Raw genomic sequence first — 18,758 nt, forward strand, 5'->3', positions numbered from 1 at the left:
CAGTGCAGATAAACGCAATATTTCATTAACACCTTGCTCTTCAGCAGCTTCAAGGACTAGGCTGAGAGCTCATTCTCCTAGGACAGCCTCAGGTACCTGGGGATGGTTCTGAACCTGAGAGACCTAACACGGCCACAGCTTGAGCCTGTTCTAGGATGGGGGGCAGCTGGCTTCCTGCTAAAGCCCCAGAATTCCTGTACCTGCCCACATAGTCCCCACTGCTTTCTCCACTGGCCGCAGGAGAGAATTCTTGCCTTTTGGATCAGTCCTTTGGCCCAAGGTATGGTCTCCAGAAAGACCCTAGTGAAGTGCACAGAGGAATGGAAATGGGGCTGGCCAGCTGGAGCCCAGCGGAGGATGAGTGTGGAGTCCAGCAGGGTGGGCGGTCTGAGCCGGGCTATGTGCTGGGAGCTGTGTTGAGTCCTCCTTCCTTTAGACTGAGTGCCCACCCCCACCCCCCAGATTCTGTTCGGCCACACCTGTGCCTTCTAAGCACCACCCCTGTTCTAGCAGCTCCCGGAATCTGCCCTTCACCCTTCCGGTTTCACCAGCTTCCCTCACTGCAATGTCTTCCTTTGTCCTTGGCCTTCCCCAAACCTGCCCCATGCCAGTTCCACCACTGCGTCGACGACCCTCATATTCCTGGGTCGCGTGTCACTCTTCTCCACTGGTCTGTGAGGCACAGAGGGCGTCACAAAACATCAGCAAGGACTGAGATAGGTGGGAATGTGGGTCCCTCTTCAGGATTCCCTCCCTGGTCACAGACCATCCTTAGAAAAATTTACCCAGCCTTCAGCGTCCTGCCAGAAGCCCCCCTGCCCAAGCCCCCTGCCCATAGCTGGGTCTTCTGGGCTGGAGGTACTTGCCATCCTCCACTCCTGGGCAGTTCCTTCCCGCCCTGCAAGACTGGGCAACGCCCTTCCTCTCGCTAGTCCCCAGCACAACATCGCCGCTCTTTATGGGCGTCTGGCGGTGGAAGAGCCCAGAGGTGAACTGGCTCCTACCGTCCCCACAGCCAGGGTGTCCTTACTCTTCTGTTCCACTTGACAAAATTCCGTCATCCCCTCAGGTCCGCCTCAAGCACCCTTCCCCCAAAAAGCCCTTCTTTGCTCCTCCAGGCAGAGCCATGCCCTCCCTGCTCTGGGCAGCACTGTCCCTATGCCTGACCTGCTGTCCCTCATCTCTCTGTCCTCGCACCCACGGGGCCTGGCACAGGTGGACTGCTCAGTGAGAACTGGGGGACGACCGAGTGGTGAGTGAGTTCACAAAAGGGTGAATCATAGGACAGGGTGTAGGCAGCTCTGCACTCCTCGTGCTGTGAGCAGCCCATCCGTTCACAGAGCAGGAGAAACCACAAAGGGGCAGCTGTGCCCTGCGGTGCCTGTGCGTGCGTGTGTGAGTGACAGGCCTCCCACGTCCCCAAGTCTGTCTGCATTCACAGTGTGGCAGCAGGGGCTCTGCCAGAGGACTGCCCAGAGCCTAGAACAGCCTTCCTTCCAAGGCCTGTGCTGCCGCAGCTCGGAATCCAGCTCCCTGCCAGGGAGACAGTGAGCCCAGCAGGACAAGAGCAGGAAATCTGATTCAGTGAGACCGGAGGAGGCCTTTTCCCCGATTAGAATTCTCTGTGCCAAAGGTGGGGAGTTTATCGCAGTAGGGAAGGGGAAATAAAACATAAAATGTTGAAAATAAATTATGTCCCGCAAGCAAGTTCCTCTGGGAGAGTCAGCTCGGAGTCAGTGGCTTTGCAGGGAGTCCTTGCCCTGTGGCCACAGGACTGCTGTGCCAGGAGCTGCCTGTCACGGTGCCCCATCAATCCCTAAGCCCTCCTGAGCACTCGGTAAGTTATTAACCTGCCTGTGCCCAGGGGAAGGGATGACAAGAACTGAGAGATGGCAGGATGAGGAGAGACAGATGGATTGGGTTGGTTTTCATTATAATGTAGACCTACTGTGTGTGAGCCAGGCCCCTCCACAAACATCATCTCACTTAATCTTCTCAACAACACTGTACAATCAGTGCAGTTATTATTATCCCCAGAAAGCTGATGCTCAGAGAATTTAAGCAACTTACTCAAGGTCACACAGTGCAGAGCAAGAATTCCAAACCAGGTCTATCTGATGCCGGAGCCTGGACTCTCCCCTTGCTCAGCCCTTCTCATCAACCCTCCTCATCAGCCACACCTTGGTTCCCGAGGCATCTGGTTGTGGCTGCCCGTGTTTGGGGCCTGCTTCGAATCCAGCAGTGTGGCTTAAGTTGACTGTGGAGATCAAGGTCACTTTGTTCTGCTTCTCCCTCATTCCTGGCTGTAGCTCATGGCTCCTGTCTGGACTTGGGGTTTTGCTTTCTCCCTAGAATAAACCTAACGGAGCCCAGGATTCCTTAATATGGGGGGGGGGGGGGGCACAGTTTGAGAGAGGCATCCATGCTGCCCTTCTGAGTACCTGCTGGGGGATGAGCAGTTTTCTCAGCAGTCTCCTTTCTCACTGCATTCTCTTCCCCAGAGTGGTGCAGCTGGGACTCTGACTGCCCCACTATTCCATAGAGTCAAGGGCCTTCCCCTAACCCTACTGCCAACCCCACCATCCCCGATGGTAAGATGGATTCTGCTTCGGACCTGGGACAGCTGGGCAGTGATAGCGGCTCCCTGGCAGCAAAGGCTGCCGGCCAGAGTCCTGCACACTTGATCTGAGATTGCACTGCCCTGACCCTAACTTAGGTCATTGTTTCTACTGGGTTAGTTTTATTGTCGGTCCGCTTAGTTCTGTGTTGCCCAGAATATTGTATCCCATTTTGTTTATACTGCAAATGATTTTTAAATGTAGTAAAGTATGAAAAGAGAACATATAAAAGAGACTTGCCCCAAGGGATTGTTGCTTATATTCCACTTAGAATGCAGTGTGATGGGCATTCGCATTGTCTGTAAGCACTTTCAACTGCGTTTCTGTGATGCTGCTGCCCTTCAGCCACATGGTTCCATGGTTCCAGCCACCTCCTGGCCCTCCCAGGGATGCCCTGTCCCAAGCCCCTTCTAGGCAGGTGCCTGTGTGTACCTCCTGGAGAGGGTGACAGTGAATAGTTCCAAAGGGACAGGAGGTCCCGCCTTGGTGAGTTGGTGCCTTGAGAAGCCAGGAGACATGACTTTCAGGCGTGCTGACCAGGGGACTGTTTTCTGCAGAGACCAGCAGGGAGAGGGAAGCCTTGGCCCCAGGGCTGTCTCCCAAACACCTTCCATTGCCCAAACCATGAGACCTCTAAGAATTCTTCCCCTGCTGCCCTCTATCTTTGTGGTTAAAACTCCTGAAGTCTTGGCGTTTTAGCCAGGCAGAACTCTGAGCTATTCTTTTATGCTCTCATTAATTCCTTTCTTCACTTATTCAACATGTAATGAGGCCCCAGGATCACACAGGAATGTGATGTGGTCCTGTCTTCATGGCACTTGTTGTCTGGCATACAGTTGAGAAATCATATAGAAAGAGAAAGACTAATGGACATAAATGTATTGGCTGGAAAGGTGCCCTAAGGCTGTCTGGAGGAACCAGGGCAGGCTTCTCAGAGGAGGTGACGTTTCTGCTGGATCTTGAAAGATGAGTTGTTTATCAGATGGAGCCAGAGGAGGCATTCCAGGTAAAGAGAATGGCAAGTGTGAAGTATAAGACAGTCTGACTCTTCAGACTAGTGTGGAAAAGCAAGAGGCTGGGAGGCAGCTGGTGCGGTCCAGGGGCTGAACTGCAGAGGTAGGCAACGGCTAGGTCCTGGGGGAGCTTGAGACATGTGGGTGTCAAGGAGCCAGTGAGGGATGATTTCTGAGGGATTGGCATTTGGGAACACTTCCTCTGGAGCCACCACCCTTGGGAAGGGGTGGAAGTAGGTGAGGCAGCAAGACCACTAATGATGCTGCTAAAGTTCAGGCAAGAGCTAGTGGGGGCCTGACCTAGGACACTGCTTATGGGGGTGAAAGTGAGGGAAAGACTGGAGACAGACCCAGGAGACCAAATGCACAGACCTTGGTGGCCTGCAGTGCCCTCCGTGGCAGCTGTGGAAGTGTGCTCTGCATGGTCGAGGCAGACACTGGCTGCATTTCTCCTCCTCAGCCAACTTGCTCTAATGAGGTCTGAGGTGCAGCCCGTGATGAGGGAATGTCCACCGGGGTGCACAGGGCCAGTGGACACGTCCCTCTACAGCCAAGGTGAAAGGCTCTGCTGAGGGCAGAGTGGCCAGCTTGGAGGAAACCGGGTACAGTGACCCGCATGGACCTGCTTTTGCCCCAGGGCTATCTGCCAGCCAGCTTCCTTTTTTAGAAAAGTATATTTTTATTGAATTCAGAGGAAGAGAGACGTAGAGAGAGACAGAAACATCAGCGATGAGAGAGACACATTGATTGGCTGCCCCTGCACACCTCCTATTGGGGATCGAGCCCACAGCCCAAAAATGTGCCCTGACAGGGAATTGAACCGTGGCCTCCTGGTTCATAGGTCGACACTCATCCACTGAGCAACACTAGCTGGGTACCACCTTTCTTTCTATATTCTGTTCTGAGTTCTGTAACCAGGGTACCCAGAGCCTACTCCACCCCTTGCCCCCATCCCAGGGTGTGCAATCTTATGGCTCCTAGTGTCCGGGTTGGCAGCTCTACAGCATCCCAGGTCAGTTCCGCCAAGGAAGATGTACAGTATTATGCTAAACCAGCTTTACGGGCGGCCCCTTAAAATGCAAGCCTCTGCCCATGATGGATGGAGAACATCCAGTTGTTGAGCCAACCACTTACGTTGTTGCAAACCTGCAAGAACCACACACAGGCATCGTTAGGCCTGTTAAGCCAATGACCCCATAAATAAACAGCAGAGTTTGTCTTGGTGCACCAGGGCTAGACTATGGAAATAGAAGCACTGTATAAATCACACACATTTACAAAATAAATATATCAGTGCGTTAGTGTATGCAGCCGTAACCAAATCACCTAGTGTAACAGCCACGAGAAGCTCGGAGCGCCTGCCAAGTGATTGGCTTCCATCCATCCGTGTGCATCAGCATTGGAAATGACCGCTGAAGGGAAGGGGGTCCTCCTGCCCACTGACCTTGAGGCCTTTGAGTTGAGGCAAGTGGTGAGCTTGCAGGTGGGCACCCTCACACACAGCTTTCCTGCCAAGGTGTGAAGCTCACCGTGGCCGTGTGTTCCTACAGATGTCTTAAGGTCTGCCGCCAAGCAGAAGGCTGATTAGCACCAAGTTGCAGATGTAATGGGCTGCGCCTACAGGATGATGGCTGGCTGGCTGGGGGCTGGGGCAGATTTTCTAATGATGCAGATTTGCTTTGGCTTACGCAGGGAAGCAGTGAGTTGACTTTCCCAGTGACTCTCACCAGAGCCCCGTAACTTTCAGCCTTTCACCCTAAAGGCAGGGCTGCATTTTCAGAAAGTCGGTTCCCTGTCTCCGCTGCCCCTTTCTGCGCTCTGAACCCCACTGGGCATCTGGCTGTAACATCTGGAGCTCCAAAGAGGCAGCTGACAGAATGGCCACTGGAGTGGGCGCCCCTCCCCTTGGTTGTAATGGCACAATGCTAGATTTCAGTATTTTAAATGAAAAATATATGCAGTTAGCTGTGCGCTGACAGTGTCCTTGAGGATTTGACAGTGAGATTTTCCAGCAGTTGGTCTTCGTTAGGATCCTGGCGGTGTTTAATAAGGCAGTCGAACTGCTGGCACCTTGGGTTCCTGTTTGTTCTCCGAGGGCTCTGGGGCTGCTGCGGTAAGCACATCGACCAGAGCTGATCATTACAAGGGCGTACGCCACCATGAATAAAAATGTCACACGTTTTCCCATCTCACAGCGGTACAAAATGTCAGGCCTGTCAAACACACATTGCGGGGAGCTGTGTGCAGTCCGTACAAATTGGAGAGCTGCATATTCCCCCAACCTTCTGATATTCTTCATTTGAAGCTGAAGAAAAACAGTTGTTAACCTATTAGCTAGGATTTTAAACTCTGCTGAGGCGGCGGAGGGTAGACTTTGACACAGATAGAAATGTATTCCAGGGTCCAGGAATTTTAAAACCAGGTTCTCCATCCATTTGTTCCGAGGGGAGGAAAAAACCCCTGTGTCTAGTGAACCTGGCTAGCTGACTGTCTGTAACAGACACACTGGGGAAAAGTTGGGATATTTCACATCTAAGCTTCCTATTGCTTCCCACTTTTGCATTCCATTCAAAAAGTCTCTTGCTTCTTGGGATGGCCCTGGGGCTCAACCTGTTAGACCAGAACACCTCCAGGTTGGGGTTTTTCCTAATCAAAGCAGGCCAGGAATGCTGCCAGTCCTGTGGACAGAGTGTCTTGAGTGACAGGGACAAGGACTAGTGGGCCTGGACCAAATGCTGGGCGATGGCCTTACTGATAATTTGATGTGAGTTTCAGGCAAACATTTACTTTGCACTGACTAAGTGTTGGCCTTGTGCTCAGATATGAACTAGGCACAATGCCACCATCAAGGAGCCCATCATATTAGGGGAGGGACAGAAGAAAGAAGCCCGGCTCTGTCGAGCCACGAAGAGAGATGAGCAGGGTCCATCAGGTAGGCAGGTGCAGGAAGGGCACCCAAGACAAGCACGTGCATTGTGAAGGGCAGCGGCACTTGAGGGGCAGGGCAGGGTCTCTGTAGGGCTGAAGGAAGTGGCTGCTTGTGGTGGGGTGGGACGTGGATCTGGTGGAGCAGAGACTGGGTCTTACGTGGCCTGCCTGCCAAGGACTATCTACAGGGACATGACCAGCGCCCCAGGCTGCAGGTGGGACCCTGGTGGCAGGGAGAGCAGTGTGAAGGTTCTCACGATCCCGGACTCCCCTTCCAGAGGATGCTGAGCGATCCTATCTGTACAACTGCAAAATCAGGGGAAGATTCTTACTTTAATTTCCTAGTGGTGTAATGCTCGGGGTGGACATCATAACGGCGATGATAAATTAGCCTTGGTTTTGCTGAGCTGGCCCTGGCCCTTACATGCAGTGAGCAAACCCTCACCAAGTCAGGACACAGGCCTGGCGAAGTGCAGGCAGCTGCAAAGACAAACCTTTCTGTGTGGTCAGAATAGACTTAGCAGGACAGAAAGCTCAGAGGGTGTCGGGGAGCATTCCTGGGAGAGGAAGCCACCCTCAAGCTCAAGGGGTTAAGTTTCAGCATCTGCCTTCTGCTGTTTGTGGATCGGGTCTGATGGAACAAGCAGGACTTCTGGGTCAGACATAGCTGGGCTTGGATCCCGCCTGTACCATTTGTGACCTATGAGGCCTGGACATGTGAACCTCAGCTTTTCCATCTGCCAAATGGGTGTTGTACTTTCCCTGCAGGGTTTTTGAGACTGTTAGAGTCCTGGTGTACAGTGCTTCTAGCACAGGCCCTGCTACATAGAAAGTGCCAGAAAACAGTAGCCCCTGCTGGTATCAGAGGGGATCATGCCTCCCAACATCGGGAAGCCCTTCCTCAATCCCCCACCTCCTGGCAATGTCACCCAGCCACCCTTGACGGCATCCCAGATGGCTGCCCTGGTGTAGGTAGCAGCAGTGCATACCCTCCTCCCGCTCCTGTCTGGGCAGAGAATGGCAAGCGTCAGCAGAGCTCCCTGCCCTGCCCTGCCACCCGCCGCATCTGGTGCCCGACCTCGGGCCACCAGTGGGATGCCACCTATTCAGACCCAGCAGCTGCACCTGACTAAAAACAAAAGGCTCCCCTCCCCCACCCCCTGCTGGCCCTCCTCCATCCCCCGCCTCTGTCCCCCAAGTGGCTGGGGTCACCCAGCCCCCTCGCAGCCTTCCCTCACAGCTGCCTGGCTGCTTTTGTTCAGCATGTGAACTTCCCCGTCAGCCGAGCTCCTTGCACGGGAAGTAATCAGGGATCTTGACAAGGCTTCAAACCACAAATGCCACTACAAATTAACCAGCACCACTACAAAATACTACTCCTGTCAACATCGGGAGGAGCGCGCTGCTCTCCAGGACCAGCCGGGCTGTCCTTTCACTCGCCTCACTGCAAAGAAAGCGCCCCGCCCACCTAAGAGAATGACCTGCAAGGTGACTGGTGAGTCCATGAACCCTAAGCAGGCCCTCTCCAAAGATGCTGGCTTTCGGGCCCAACAGCAGGTGCACAGCTTTTCGTTGAGGACCACCTCAGCCCTGAATAGCCCCGTCCAGGTGCTACCTCAGGACAGCAAACTGCAAGGCACGTGGAACCCTCCCTCTGGAGTCCAACACCTGGACACCGCGGGCCACCCTGCCAGCTTCCTGACCGTGGAGCGCGAGCCTGGGCGGGGGTTGCCCCATCTGCAGAACACAGGTCATGATCGAGCCTCCCTCCAGAGTTTGAGGACTGGCTGGGCTATGCTGAGGGTGCTCCAAGATGAGGCCCTTTCCCACACGGAAGCACCTCTTTATCACCCTGGGTGGGTAGGATGGAAGTTTCTTCCTCAGCCGTGATGCACAAGCCCATCCTGTGCAGCATCATGCATGGAGCATCCCTCCTGGTAACAGCCTCCGCCCATGCTTCAGGGCCCGAGCACCCAGGGTCTCTCTGGGGGCCCAGGGCCCTGCCCAGTGCTGTTGGCACAGAGCAAGTGCTGCAGGACCAGTGCCCGCTCTTCCCCAGCCGTCCTTGCTGAAGCTCTGAAGCCGAGGCGAGCATTTGATCCTCCCCAACAAGCAGGACGAAGAGGATTGGAGATAATGACAGGAGTTGGGACAGGCGAGAGCTGTGCCCGAGAGCTAGTTGGGCATTTCAAAGGAGACACTCCACACAAATATGGCTTCAATGCACTCCTTTTTGGAGGCATATCAAAAGAAGCCCGCTTTTATTTCCATACCTTGCATAATAGCGGCTCTCCAGTCCTGAGGAGTTAGAGGAGCCTTGCTCTCAGCCCAGAGGCCCTTTGTAAAGCCACAGAAAGCTGCCTTCCCCTCCCAGCCGGGCTGTTTCATGCACAGGTCAGAGCATTGATGTGGCTACTAGCCAGGAAAATTAACCAGGTGAACTCTTTCCTCGTTAAATAGTGACAGAGCTTAATTGTGAATTTTCTCTTTTCCCCTCTCCATTCCTGGCAGCGTATCTGGTTGGGGCACATCCCCGGGACAGGGGAAACCCCAACATCTGTCCAGCTTCCCCATTGTGGCTGCCAGGGCCTCCCCATCATGGGCTAGACAGAAGTCTGACGGGAAGGGGACAACTCAGAACACCATTCAGACACAAAGGAGCTGAGGCCCTCTTCTGGGCTGGCCTCAGAGGCCAGATCTCTCATGCCTCCAGCTGCCACCAGGCACACCCCACCTTCTCCAGCCCCCAGAAAGAGAGCTTCAGGGATCCTGGTTGCCCCCCGCCCCAGGAGGTTGCCTCTCCACCCCAAGCTTTGTATGCACTGTCCTTGGCCTTCGGTTGGTCGTCGTGGCCTCAGGTATCTATGCTCTACCTCCTTCCCCTACCACAGTCCCTGGTTGGGGCCTGGTCTGTCGCCCCATTGACTTGGACATTTCACTTGTGTGGCCCTAGGTAGCACCTGTCCTCCTCCCTGAGCCTGCTCTCCCAGCAGTGACATGCGGATGCTGATTCTGACCTCGAAGGGATGTTGAAGGGAGAGTCCAAGGTGTGACCTCCATGGGGACTGAGTAAATCCATATGTTGGTTCCTTCCTACATACATCACAGGACTCCTGCCCCCGAGATGAGCTCTTCGACCCTCTTCTGAAGGCCTGTCACTCACTGCTATATGTGGCCCTGGGCAAGTCTTTGCCTTCCCTCCTCTGTGAAATGGGGTGACGACCCTCATTCCAGCATGAGGATTTCCCCAGCTACCAAGATTGCTGGTTAGGCACCAGGAACGAGGCCAGCAGGAAGTGCATTGGCTCCGCCCACTGTGTAAGCTGCCCCATCCCCTGCACCCACTGCCCTCAGCCCCAGTCAGCTCCTGGCAGCGGAGCACTCTCCACCCTGCAGCCCCATGCAGGGCGCCCACTCATCCATGCTGCTCAGGTAATTAAGTTGATATTCCAACAGGACTTCCACTCCTGACCTTTTGGAAACAAGGTGTTTTGCTGCATCAACAAATTAACTGCAAATCAGATGCTGTCCTCATAAATGTGGGTTTCATATCAAATGAGCATACCCACCTGGCCCACACGGCTGACAGATTTAAACACCAAGGGCCAGGCAGAGGCCATAAAGTCCCCTCTTCTCTGGGACACCCGTGTCAATCACACTTTCAGACTTATCCCGTGTTCACATCTCCCAGTAGTCCCTTGGCAAGGGGTTGGGGGATGAGCTGGCAACATGGAGTCCTGGGTAGGCCCCTGTGGCTGGAGTTGCTGTCCACCTACCCTCCTCCCATCCATCTTCTACACCAAGGACAGACACGAAGACCTGGAATAGTCCCCTCTCACCACACCGAGGAGAAAATCCACACTTTTTAGGCAGTCAAAGCCCTATATTATGTGACCCCCCACCAGCCCCTCTAAGGTGCTCCCCATCTTCATATTCACCCTCGGTCTAGTCTTCTCAGACCACTGTGGTTCCCCTGTACCAGGCACCTCGGTTCCCTACCACCCCATCTGGTGGAAGACTCCTCCTTTGAACCTCCACAGACCTCAGCCCCCTTGTCCCCTCGTCAGAGTAGGAGCCCTGGGAGGGCGGTTCACGGAGGTACCCTGTGCCTGTATAGGGCGTACTCCACTGTTCGTTAAATGAACGAACCAATGAGTCACATGCCTCTGGAAAGCACTGGAAAGAGATACTCAAATAAGGAAGGGAAGGTGGCAGTCCCCTCTTACCAGCCTTCTCAGGCACAGATCTGACAACAGAGTCTAACTTCAGACGGGACGAGGATTAGAAAAGCCGTGTCAGGAGGACTTCACATGACTTTGGAAATCTGGGTTGACAAGGATAGCACAATGGACTGAGAATACTAGCTCTGTGACCTCAAACTAGTCCCTTCACCTCTCTGGGCCTCCTGTTTCCTCTCTCTATAGCAGGCAAATAATTATTCTCTAACTTGCCTCACCAGGGGATGTGAGGCTCAAAGGAAAGAGGAGAAGTAGAAAAGCTTTGAAAGGGAAACGCATCGTATAAATAGAAGAGATTACTATTAAAATCCAGTCTCCTTCAACAGTGCTTGACTAACAGTGCACTCCCTTGGAAAACCAAGGTCCTCGCATCCACAGGGCTACTCTGGGAAGACGTGTGGGTCCAACGGGAGGAGAGGACTGGATGGTCCCATTTCCTCTTGAGGATTCCGGGCCAGAGCCTCCGTGGCTGTATTACATGCCCGCAGCATCCTCACACCAGGGCTTGTGACTCAAGAGTTATTTCTATTTTAATAAGAGTCAACTGAGGCTTAGGCCAAGTAACTCACCCAAGTGGCAGAGCCAATACTGAATGCAGCTAGAAAACAACAGAACCAAGATGTGTGCCCATGTCTGTCTAACCCAAATACTCTTTGTCCTCTCAGAAAGCCATTTTTCTGTAATGTAGGACAAGTCCCATTAGGTCATACCATACATTCCTTAAGGGTAAAGGGTGTGACTTCTCCTGAGTCCCTGCTCCCTGACCCCAAATAGTTGTTCCTTAAAAGTACACGAGAGGAATCCATCCACCCTGTAGAGTGAATCTGCTTCCCCATGACCATGACCTTCAGGAGGGCGGCTGCTTGTGTGAGTCATGGAAACCCACAGCCCAGCTCGGGGAGTGCCAGGTGAATTGCGAAATGGAACCCTTCGTACTGGCCCTTTGAACTCACGTAAGGAACAGCAGCTAGTGCAGCTGTGTTTTGATCCAGTGAACCAATTGAGGATCACACAAACGTGCAGAGGTGCCCAGCCTCCCTGTTCTCTGCTTCTGGTTTAGCCGCTGCCTCTTCCAGCCATGGGAAGCACACTGGACTCGCAGTCAGGAGGCCTGGGACCAGCGCCGGTGCTCTCCTTACCCAGTGGGGACCTTGAGCAGGTCACTTGACCTCTCTCTAGTCTGCTTCCTTGTCCACAGAACGATATGCCTTCTGCCACTAGGGCCATGAGAAGAGGTTGGGGTTGGGGGGCGTGAGCTGGAGGATGGGGTGCAGAGAAGAAGAGAGCAGGTCTCTGCCCTTGGGAAGGGCTCCTGGCTCCCCTGCATGACATTCACTGGGTGTTGTAGGGAAAGTGAATCTGTCTTCAAATAAACTGGGGAAACAAAACTTTTAAGGAAAAAGGAGTTTCTTACTGAAAGTGGCCTGAGGTGACCTCTGAAAATGGTTCGCTATTCACTTGACCCAGAAACCCCACAAAATCATGCAAATCAACAGGTTCAACTCTTGGTGTTCACTTAAGAACAGCTGTTCTTAAAGTGCCCAGGCCATCAAGGGTATGCATATCCAAACGCCTCCAAGTATCTGAAGGATGTGACTTTACAGAAGCAGTGGGTGCCGTGCATTGTTACAAGGGTGGGGTTGGTACGTGTGCCCAGGCTGTACAGTGCGGCAGGGTCCGTGGCCCAAAAAGAGTGCTGAATTTTTGCTGCATATGCTTTAAAATGCAGAGAGTAATGCTGAACTTAAGGGTCATTCTCTGGTCATTGAGCACATCTAAGTGAACAAAGTTCCCAAGATGCAGTGCAGAACGTACCAAGTTCATGGGCGGATTGACCCATCCAGAGCCCTCCCTGCCACACTGAGAGGATTCTGCTGAAAAAGAGCAGATTGTTCCGAAATCAGAAAAGGAGGCTGCACAGAAGAAAAAGATATCCCAGAAGAAACAAAACCTTATGGCCTGGAAGTAAATTCATAATATAATGCCAATGAAAGTATTAAAAAAGAAAAAGAAAACGGGAGTTACTATGGTTTTGCTTGGTTAGGATGCTGTTGTTGTTGTTGTTGGGGGGGGGGGGGGGCGTTATTGCAAAGACTTGCTTTGCTGCACTAACAGTCATTGTGAATCTCCAAAGGGAACAAGATGGTAGACAGCATCTCCCAGACTTGTCTGCTAGAAACCCCCCTTTCTCCCTTCAGACAGTGCGTCTCCTAGGACGGTGTTTCTCAGACGACACCTTGGGAGACACCAGCCTTCCAGCGAGATGATTTGAGTAGACAAGTGGCGTGATTGGGCATGCGTTGTGTGCTGTTTAAGTCCACTCTGGAGCAAGTGTGGAAGGTGGGTTGGGAGGGGGAGCGGCTGGAGGCAGGGAAACCTGCCCATGTGATAGTTGCCCATGTCTCTGATCGGGCGCTGTGGGGAGAACTTGGCGAACATCGTCTCTTGAGTCTTCCTAACAGCCCCTTCCTAGAGAGAGTGCCATTACCTGCATGTACTGATGAGGAAAGGAAGGCTGGGTGGTTAAAAATCACCGGCCCTAGGAACCCAGAGGGCAAATGGGGGCTGAGGCTCAGTCCAAGACTGTCCCACCTAGAGGCCGCCTCCTGAGCACTCGGCCACACTGCCTCCCCTGCCGGCAAGAAGGGAGATGGCCAGGTCACAGGTGCCAAGAGTGAGGACTGCAGAGCTGGAGGAGTAGAGTGGCCAAGCAGATGGGAAGGAGAGGGTGAGAGCTGGGCATCTGGACAGGGACAGTGGCCTCTGCTCCCATTCTCTGTCCTGCTTGCCTCCTGATGAGCTGTGTACGTTGGGAGGCTCAGTGGGTGGCATCCTAAACCCCAGATGGCCTCCAACTGAAGAAGGCTCACTGAGCAGGGCTTGGCCCACACTCCCCACTAAGGCATAGGATCTGGGAAGTCACAGTACATTTCCATCCAGATGAGCTCTCAGTGTGCCATGAGGACCCCAATTCTCCACCAAGTCTCTCAGCAGATTTTCCCCACAGGCCACTCTGATAGGCCCTGTGCAGGGCAGGGACCCAGGGAGGCCTGGAGTACACACCCTCCCCTCTAGGAGCCAGGTCAGAGAATGACCTCTGAGGTTTGTTCCCTGAAGAATCCCTCCAGCCAGAAGCTCTGTCCAAGAGAAATGTCATGGGAGCCACACATGTGAGTCCCATGTGGAATTAATATATTTAACCCAAATATCCAAAATACTTCCATTTCAGCACGTAATTATTATTAAAACTAACCGAGATATTCTACATTCTTTTTTCAAATGTTTTTTTAGTCTGAAATCCAGTGTGTGTTTTACCTTTACAGCATGTCTTTTTTGTTTTGTTGTTTTTATAGAGAGTGGAAGGGAGGGAGGGAGGGAGGGAGGGAGGGAGGGAGAGAGAGAGAGAGAGAGAGAGAGAGAGAGAGAGAGAGAGAGAGAGAGAAACATCAATGTGAGAGAGACATACTGATTGGTTGCCTCCTGAAAGCTCCCCACCTGGGGTCAGGGATTGAACCTGTAACCGGGTATGTGCCCTTGACCGAGAATCAAACCCATGACCCTTTGGTGCGAGCAAACTGGCCAGGGCATTACAGCCTTAAATCGGACTCGCCACACTCGCCACACATGGCCACTGGCTCCTGAAGTGGGCAGTGCACGTCTAGGCTTTGTCGAATGAGGATGTACCTTCATGAACTGCGTGGTTGAATGAGCAGGAAGCTCCCGGAAGCCTCCCAGGGTTTGCTGAAGTCCAAGGTCTCAGCCTTGTGTGGGCTTTTATTCTCCTGACTCTGCCTACCGGTCTCCCACACTCCTCGGGGCATCTGCATGGGCAGGCCTTTGAAAGAACAGAGCTTGACTCTCAAGATAAAGGATTTGAGACTAGAGCCAAGAAGTCTGTGCTCTTCTGTTTTTTATCCAAATTCTGATTTCAAAAGCCAAGCATTTTGTACAAATTTTATTTGTTCACCAGACATTTATTGAGCATATATTTTCTTCCAGGGCACAAGGATTTAAGCATTTGAAAGATAATGGGGTCAAATATACTGTGACGGAAGGAGACTGGACTTTGCGTGGCGAACACACAATGCTATATAAAGATGATGTATTATAGAACTGTACATCTGAAACCTATATCATCTTATTAATCAATATCACCCCAAATAACTTTAATAATATTTAAAGAAAAGAAAGATAAAGGGAGATGGGGCAGCTACTTCCTGTTTGTGATAAGTCTCACATAGCAGGGGGCACAGAAGGCATCATCTGGCCTAGGCAGAATCTTAAAAGCCAGTTGGATGTCTGCCAGGCAGACCAGGATCGGGAAGGCCATCCCACACAGACGGCAGGCAGGAAATAAGGCACGAGAACTCGGGGCCGTTTGGGGGCCTGCCCTGGTAAGCAGGCATGAGAAGGATCTGTGTGGAGCATGGCAAATGCCAGATCTTGGGGAATTTGGAATGCCAGCCAAGACCCTTTTTGCGCCGTCACCCAAGGTCAGATGAGGGAGGGGGGAGGGGGGAGGGGGTTGCAGCAGAAGTCTCCAAGCTGAGGTGTAGTGTGGTCATATTGCACTTTGGAAGTTCCCCCTTGGCCTGTGTGGACAGTGGCTGGAGGAGATCCAGGCAAGGGTGCGGCTAGAATGCCATTAGCAGAAAGGAAGGCCTCAGAAATGAAACGTGCAGGACCCAAGGTCCGGCCAGGAGCAGGTGGCGTCAAGGGTGGCCCTCGAGCTGTGGCTTGGGGGACTAGATGCTTGCTCTCAGGCTGTGTGTGCAAAGGCATCAACCATCTCGTGTGTACTGATGTTTTAAGTTTCGCTTTAATACAGCCTCAAAGACTCCTCCGTCCCACTCGCCCGCCGCCTCCCAAGATACAGCGCTGGAGGCCCGTGAGTAGCCAGTGATTCTGCCCGCCCTCCTAACACTGCCTGGGCCGCTGCCCCCGCCTCACTAAACCTCCTGGGGAGTTTGAACTCAGCTGCCTTGCAAAAGAAAACCGGGGATTGGGGTTTCCAGCTTCCCTCTGTGTGGCATGAACCCGAATTTGCATTTTCTGGGCTTCTCTCTCCTTTTTCTGAAGCAGTCTGGGGACTTGAGGTCAGAGGTGGAGGTCGCCGGGGCCGCTGATGTGTGTTGGCCGTGTGTGCAGCACAGGAGCTGGATCTCCTAGGTTAGCCGTGTGTCCAAGCCCGGCTCCAACTGCCTCTTCTCACAAAGCCTGGCCACACCCTCTAAATCCAGATTAGGATTTAGAAATTCATTTGATGTCCCTCCCAAGGGCGGAGGCTACACCCCGAGAATGTGGCGCAGCTCAGATGGAGACAGGTGCTCCTCCTCTGGTGGGCCTCACCTGGAGCTCACCTGCTCATGTGGAGACATGTGGCAAAGGGGTAGGTAGGCAAGAGGGGAGGCCCATCACTGTTTTTTAGAGAAATGCAGTGGAAAAATACAGCGTGGGTCCCGCATTCAGCCGGGGTGAAGTCATTTTCCTTATAAGCTCAGACTTGGCCGTGCCCAGGCGCAATAACTCTAGCAGGTTCCTTTGACGAGGGAAACTTGGCAGGACCCTTTGGTGAGGGCCGTTTACCGAGAAGAGAGCCCCTCCATCGCGCTCAAAGCGGCCACCGCGCCTGCAGCCCAGCAAGCGGGGCCAGGGTCCCGCCCGTTGCCGCTGGGGTTTCCCACGCCCTCCCGCCCTCCCCAGGGCACGAGTCCCATCCAGCTGTGCAGGGCGTGGCGGCCAGGCCGAGCTGTGTCTGTTTTTAGTCCTCGGTGCGCCTGTGGCATCAGTGGGGTGGCCCCTCTCTGTGGCTGTGAGAAGTTCCAGGTACTTCTTCCCCTCCCTCGCCCGCCGTGTGTGGGGGTGGGAGGGCGAGGGTGGAGTTGGGGGCTAAGGTGCCTTCGCCTGTGGCCGTCGTGACGGACCGCGCCCGTTACCGCGCACACAGGGGTCGGCACAGCGTCCAGGGCTGGAGCGGCCGCTCACTCGGGGAGAAAGGCACAAACGGCCGAGGAGCCAGCGTGGGGACAGGCGGCCGCTTCTGGTCGGGCCTGGCGGAATGTGGTGCCTTTCAGGGCAGCCCTTCGCAACGGCGGTGGGGCGGAGCCGGAGCCGGACTTGGATGCCTGAGCCCTGGGCTGTGGGGCAGTCCTCAGCTCGGAGCCCCACCTGTCCCCGTGATACGCCCCATTCACGAGGGGTTCCTGAGCAGAGCGGAGACATCGGTAAAGCCCAGCACAGTGCCTGGCACCGGTAACAGTTCTTCGTCATCCTAACGGGTTTTTAAACCTTACAACTTATAAGGAGTGGCGCGGTTTCTTAACTGTCATTGGCTAGGGCTTTTCTAGTCAGCAAGTCCTTCTTGGGCACATCCTCTGGTTGAGCCTCACGGTCACCGTGAAGGAGGCCCTGTCTCCACCCTGGACGAAATGAGGCGATCCCCAACTTCAGGGGTCCGGCTAGAACCCAAAGCTGACCCGGGAGCCAGGCAGCGGGCAAATGCCTTTCCTCCGGCAGGAGGCGCCGCATGGTCCGGGCGCACGTGCACATGCACGTGCACGCGAGCAGGCGGTCTGCCCCGTGACCTGGCCCTCCCTCTTGATTGGAGCGCGGGTGCACAGTCTTTTGCGATTGGCTAATTCAAAGGGAGGGGTGGGCCTTGGCCATTTCAAGATGGCGGCCCCAGGGGAGCCGCAGGTCATGCGGCAACATGGTGGCTGCCAAGTCGCGCAGTCCAAAGTGACGGCTGTCTACACGGTCCTTTATTCCCACAACCCAGTTTAGAGATGAGAAAACAGCTGCAGGTAGGAGTCACCTGACCCGAGGACCCCTGGCCTCCCAGCACGCGAGCTCCTGCCGCCCACTCCGTTTCCATGGAGTCCCTCTCAGCGCGGCGTGGGAGCAGAGCCTGCAGCTGAGGACGCACCTCCAGCAGCCCGCGGGGCTCTGTGGCGCCTCTGGGGCAGCATTGGTCCTGGCGGGGATACGGGTGAACAGCGTTAGCACTGACCTTCTCTGGGCCTGGGACTGTGCTGAGCGCTTGTATGGTTGTTTGTTTCTACAGCAGCCAGAGGAGGCGGTGCTGCTTCCCCATTGCAGCTGCCACCAGAGCTGATCAGAGGCCCAGCCGTCCCTTGAGCCCAGGCCTGCCCTGCGCTGCCTCTCCCCCTCCTCACCAGCAGCCTCTCCTTAAGCCACAGTCGTCCGCTCGCTCGGCAGCGCTCAGCATTCCCAGGAGAGACCCGGGACCCGGGGCAGGCAGGGGCGCTCTCCCCGGGGGGCAGCTGCCGTGGGCTCCCTGTTGTCTTGCCAGGGTGGGCACTCACGCAGAGTGGAGTAGAGAGGTAGCCACGTCCTCTACCAGCTAAGCATGTGGGGATGCCAACCTGACCCTGAGGAAAGATGCCACTGGACCTGGATGGGTGCCGGAGGTGACTAGCCCCACACTCGGGGCTGCACGCCCTTGGTCCCCTGGGTCATGGCGCACTGAAGAGGCGGGGTGCTAGCAGAATCAGTTTTCCTGGGCTTGGAAGTCAGAGAGGCCTGCCCTGGTTGGCATCACAGCTTGGCACTTCCTGGCTGTATGTCTTGGGCAAGACGCCTACCTTCTCTGAGCCTTAGTTTCATCATCCGTAAAATGGGTTTAGCAATACCAACCCTGTGCACTCATGCAAACCTGTCCAGTGGGCACCCCCGCACACAGGGGTGAACCTGGAAGACGGGCCTCCAAGAGGATGGTCTGATAAGCTCCCATGTCCGGAGCCACTGGCCCCCACTGGGCTTTGCCTGTCACCGGGCTGCAAACCTTCAGGGCAGAAGTGCCGCCCTGGTCCAGGGTGCTGGGAATGTGCAGGCCAGCCACTCGGCCTCTCTGGAAGGAGCTTTGTAGCCTGGCACCTGTGGCTGGAGTTCACATGTTACCAGAAGATTTAGATTTTTCTTTTTAAAACTGGGAAAAGGCA

At 54.4% G+C, this 18,758-nt stretch overlaps 1 protein-coding gene across 6 annotated transcripts in view; it reads left to right on the forward strand.

Moving 5' to 3' along the window:
* Positions 1-18,758, forward strand: part of DENND1A (DENN domain containing 1A) — a 465,276-nt gene that overhangs the window by 424,212 nt on the left and 22,306 nt on the right. For all 6 annotated transcript variants that reach the window (XM_036329707.1, XM_036329706.1, XM_036329703.1 and 3 more), the window contains one exon: positions 15,626-15,685. In XM_036329707.1, the coding sequence (XP_036185600.1) occupies positions 15,626-15,685 (60 nt within the window). The remainder of the gene's footprint in view (positions 1-15,625; positions 15,686-18,758) is intronic.

This window comes from Myotis myotis, unplaced genomic scaffold (genome assembly GCF_014108235.1).
Source record: "Myotis myotis isolate mMyoMyo1 unplaced genomic scaffold, mMyoMyo1.p scaffold_m19_p_12, whole genome shotgun sequence".
NCBI classification, from domain to species: domain Eukaryota; kingdom Metazoa; phylum Chordata; class Mammalia; order Chiroptera; family Vespertilionidae; genus Myotis; species Myotis myotis.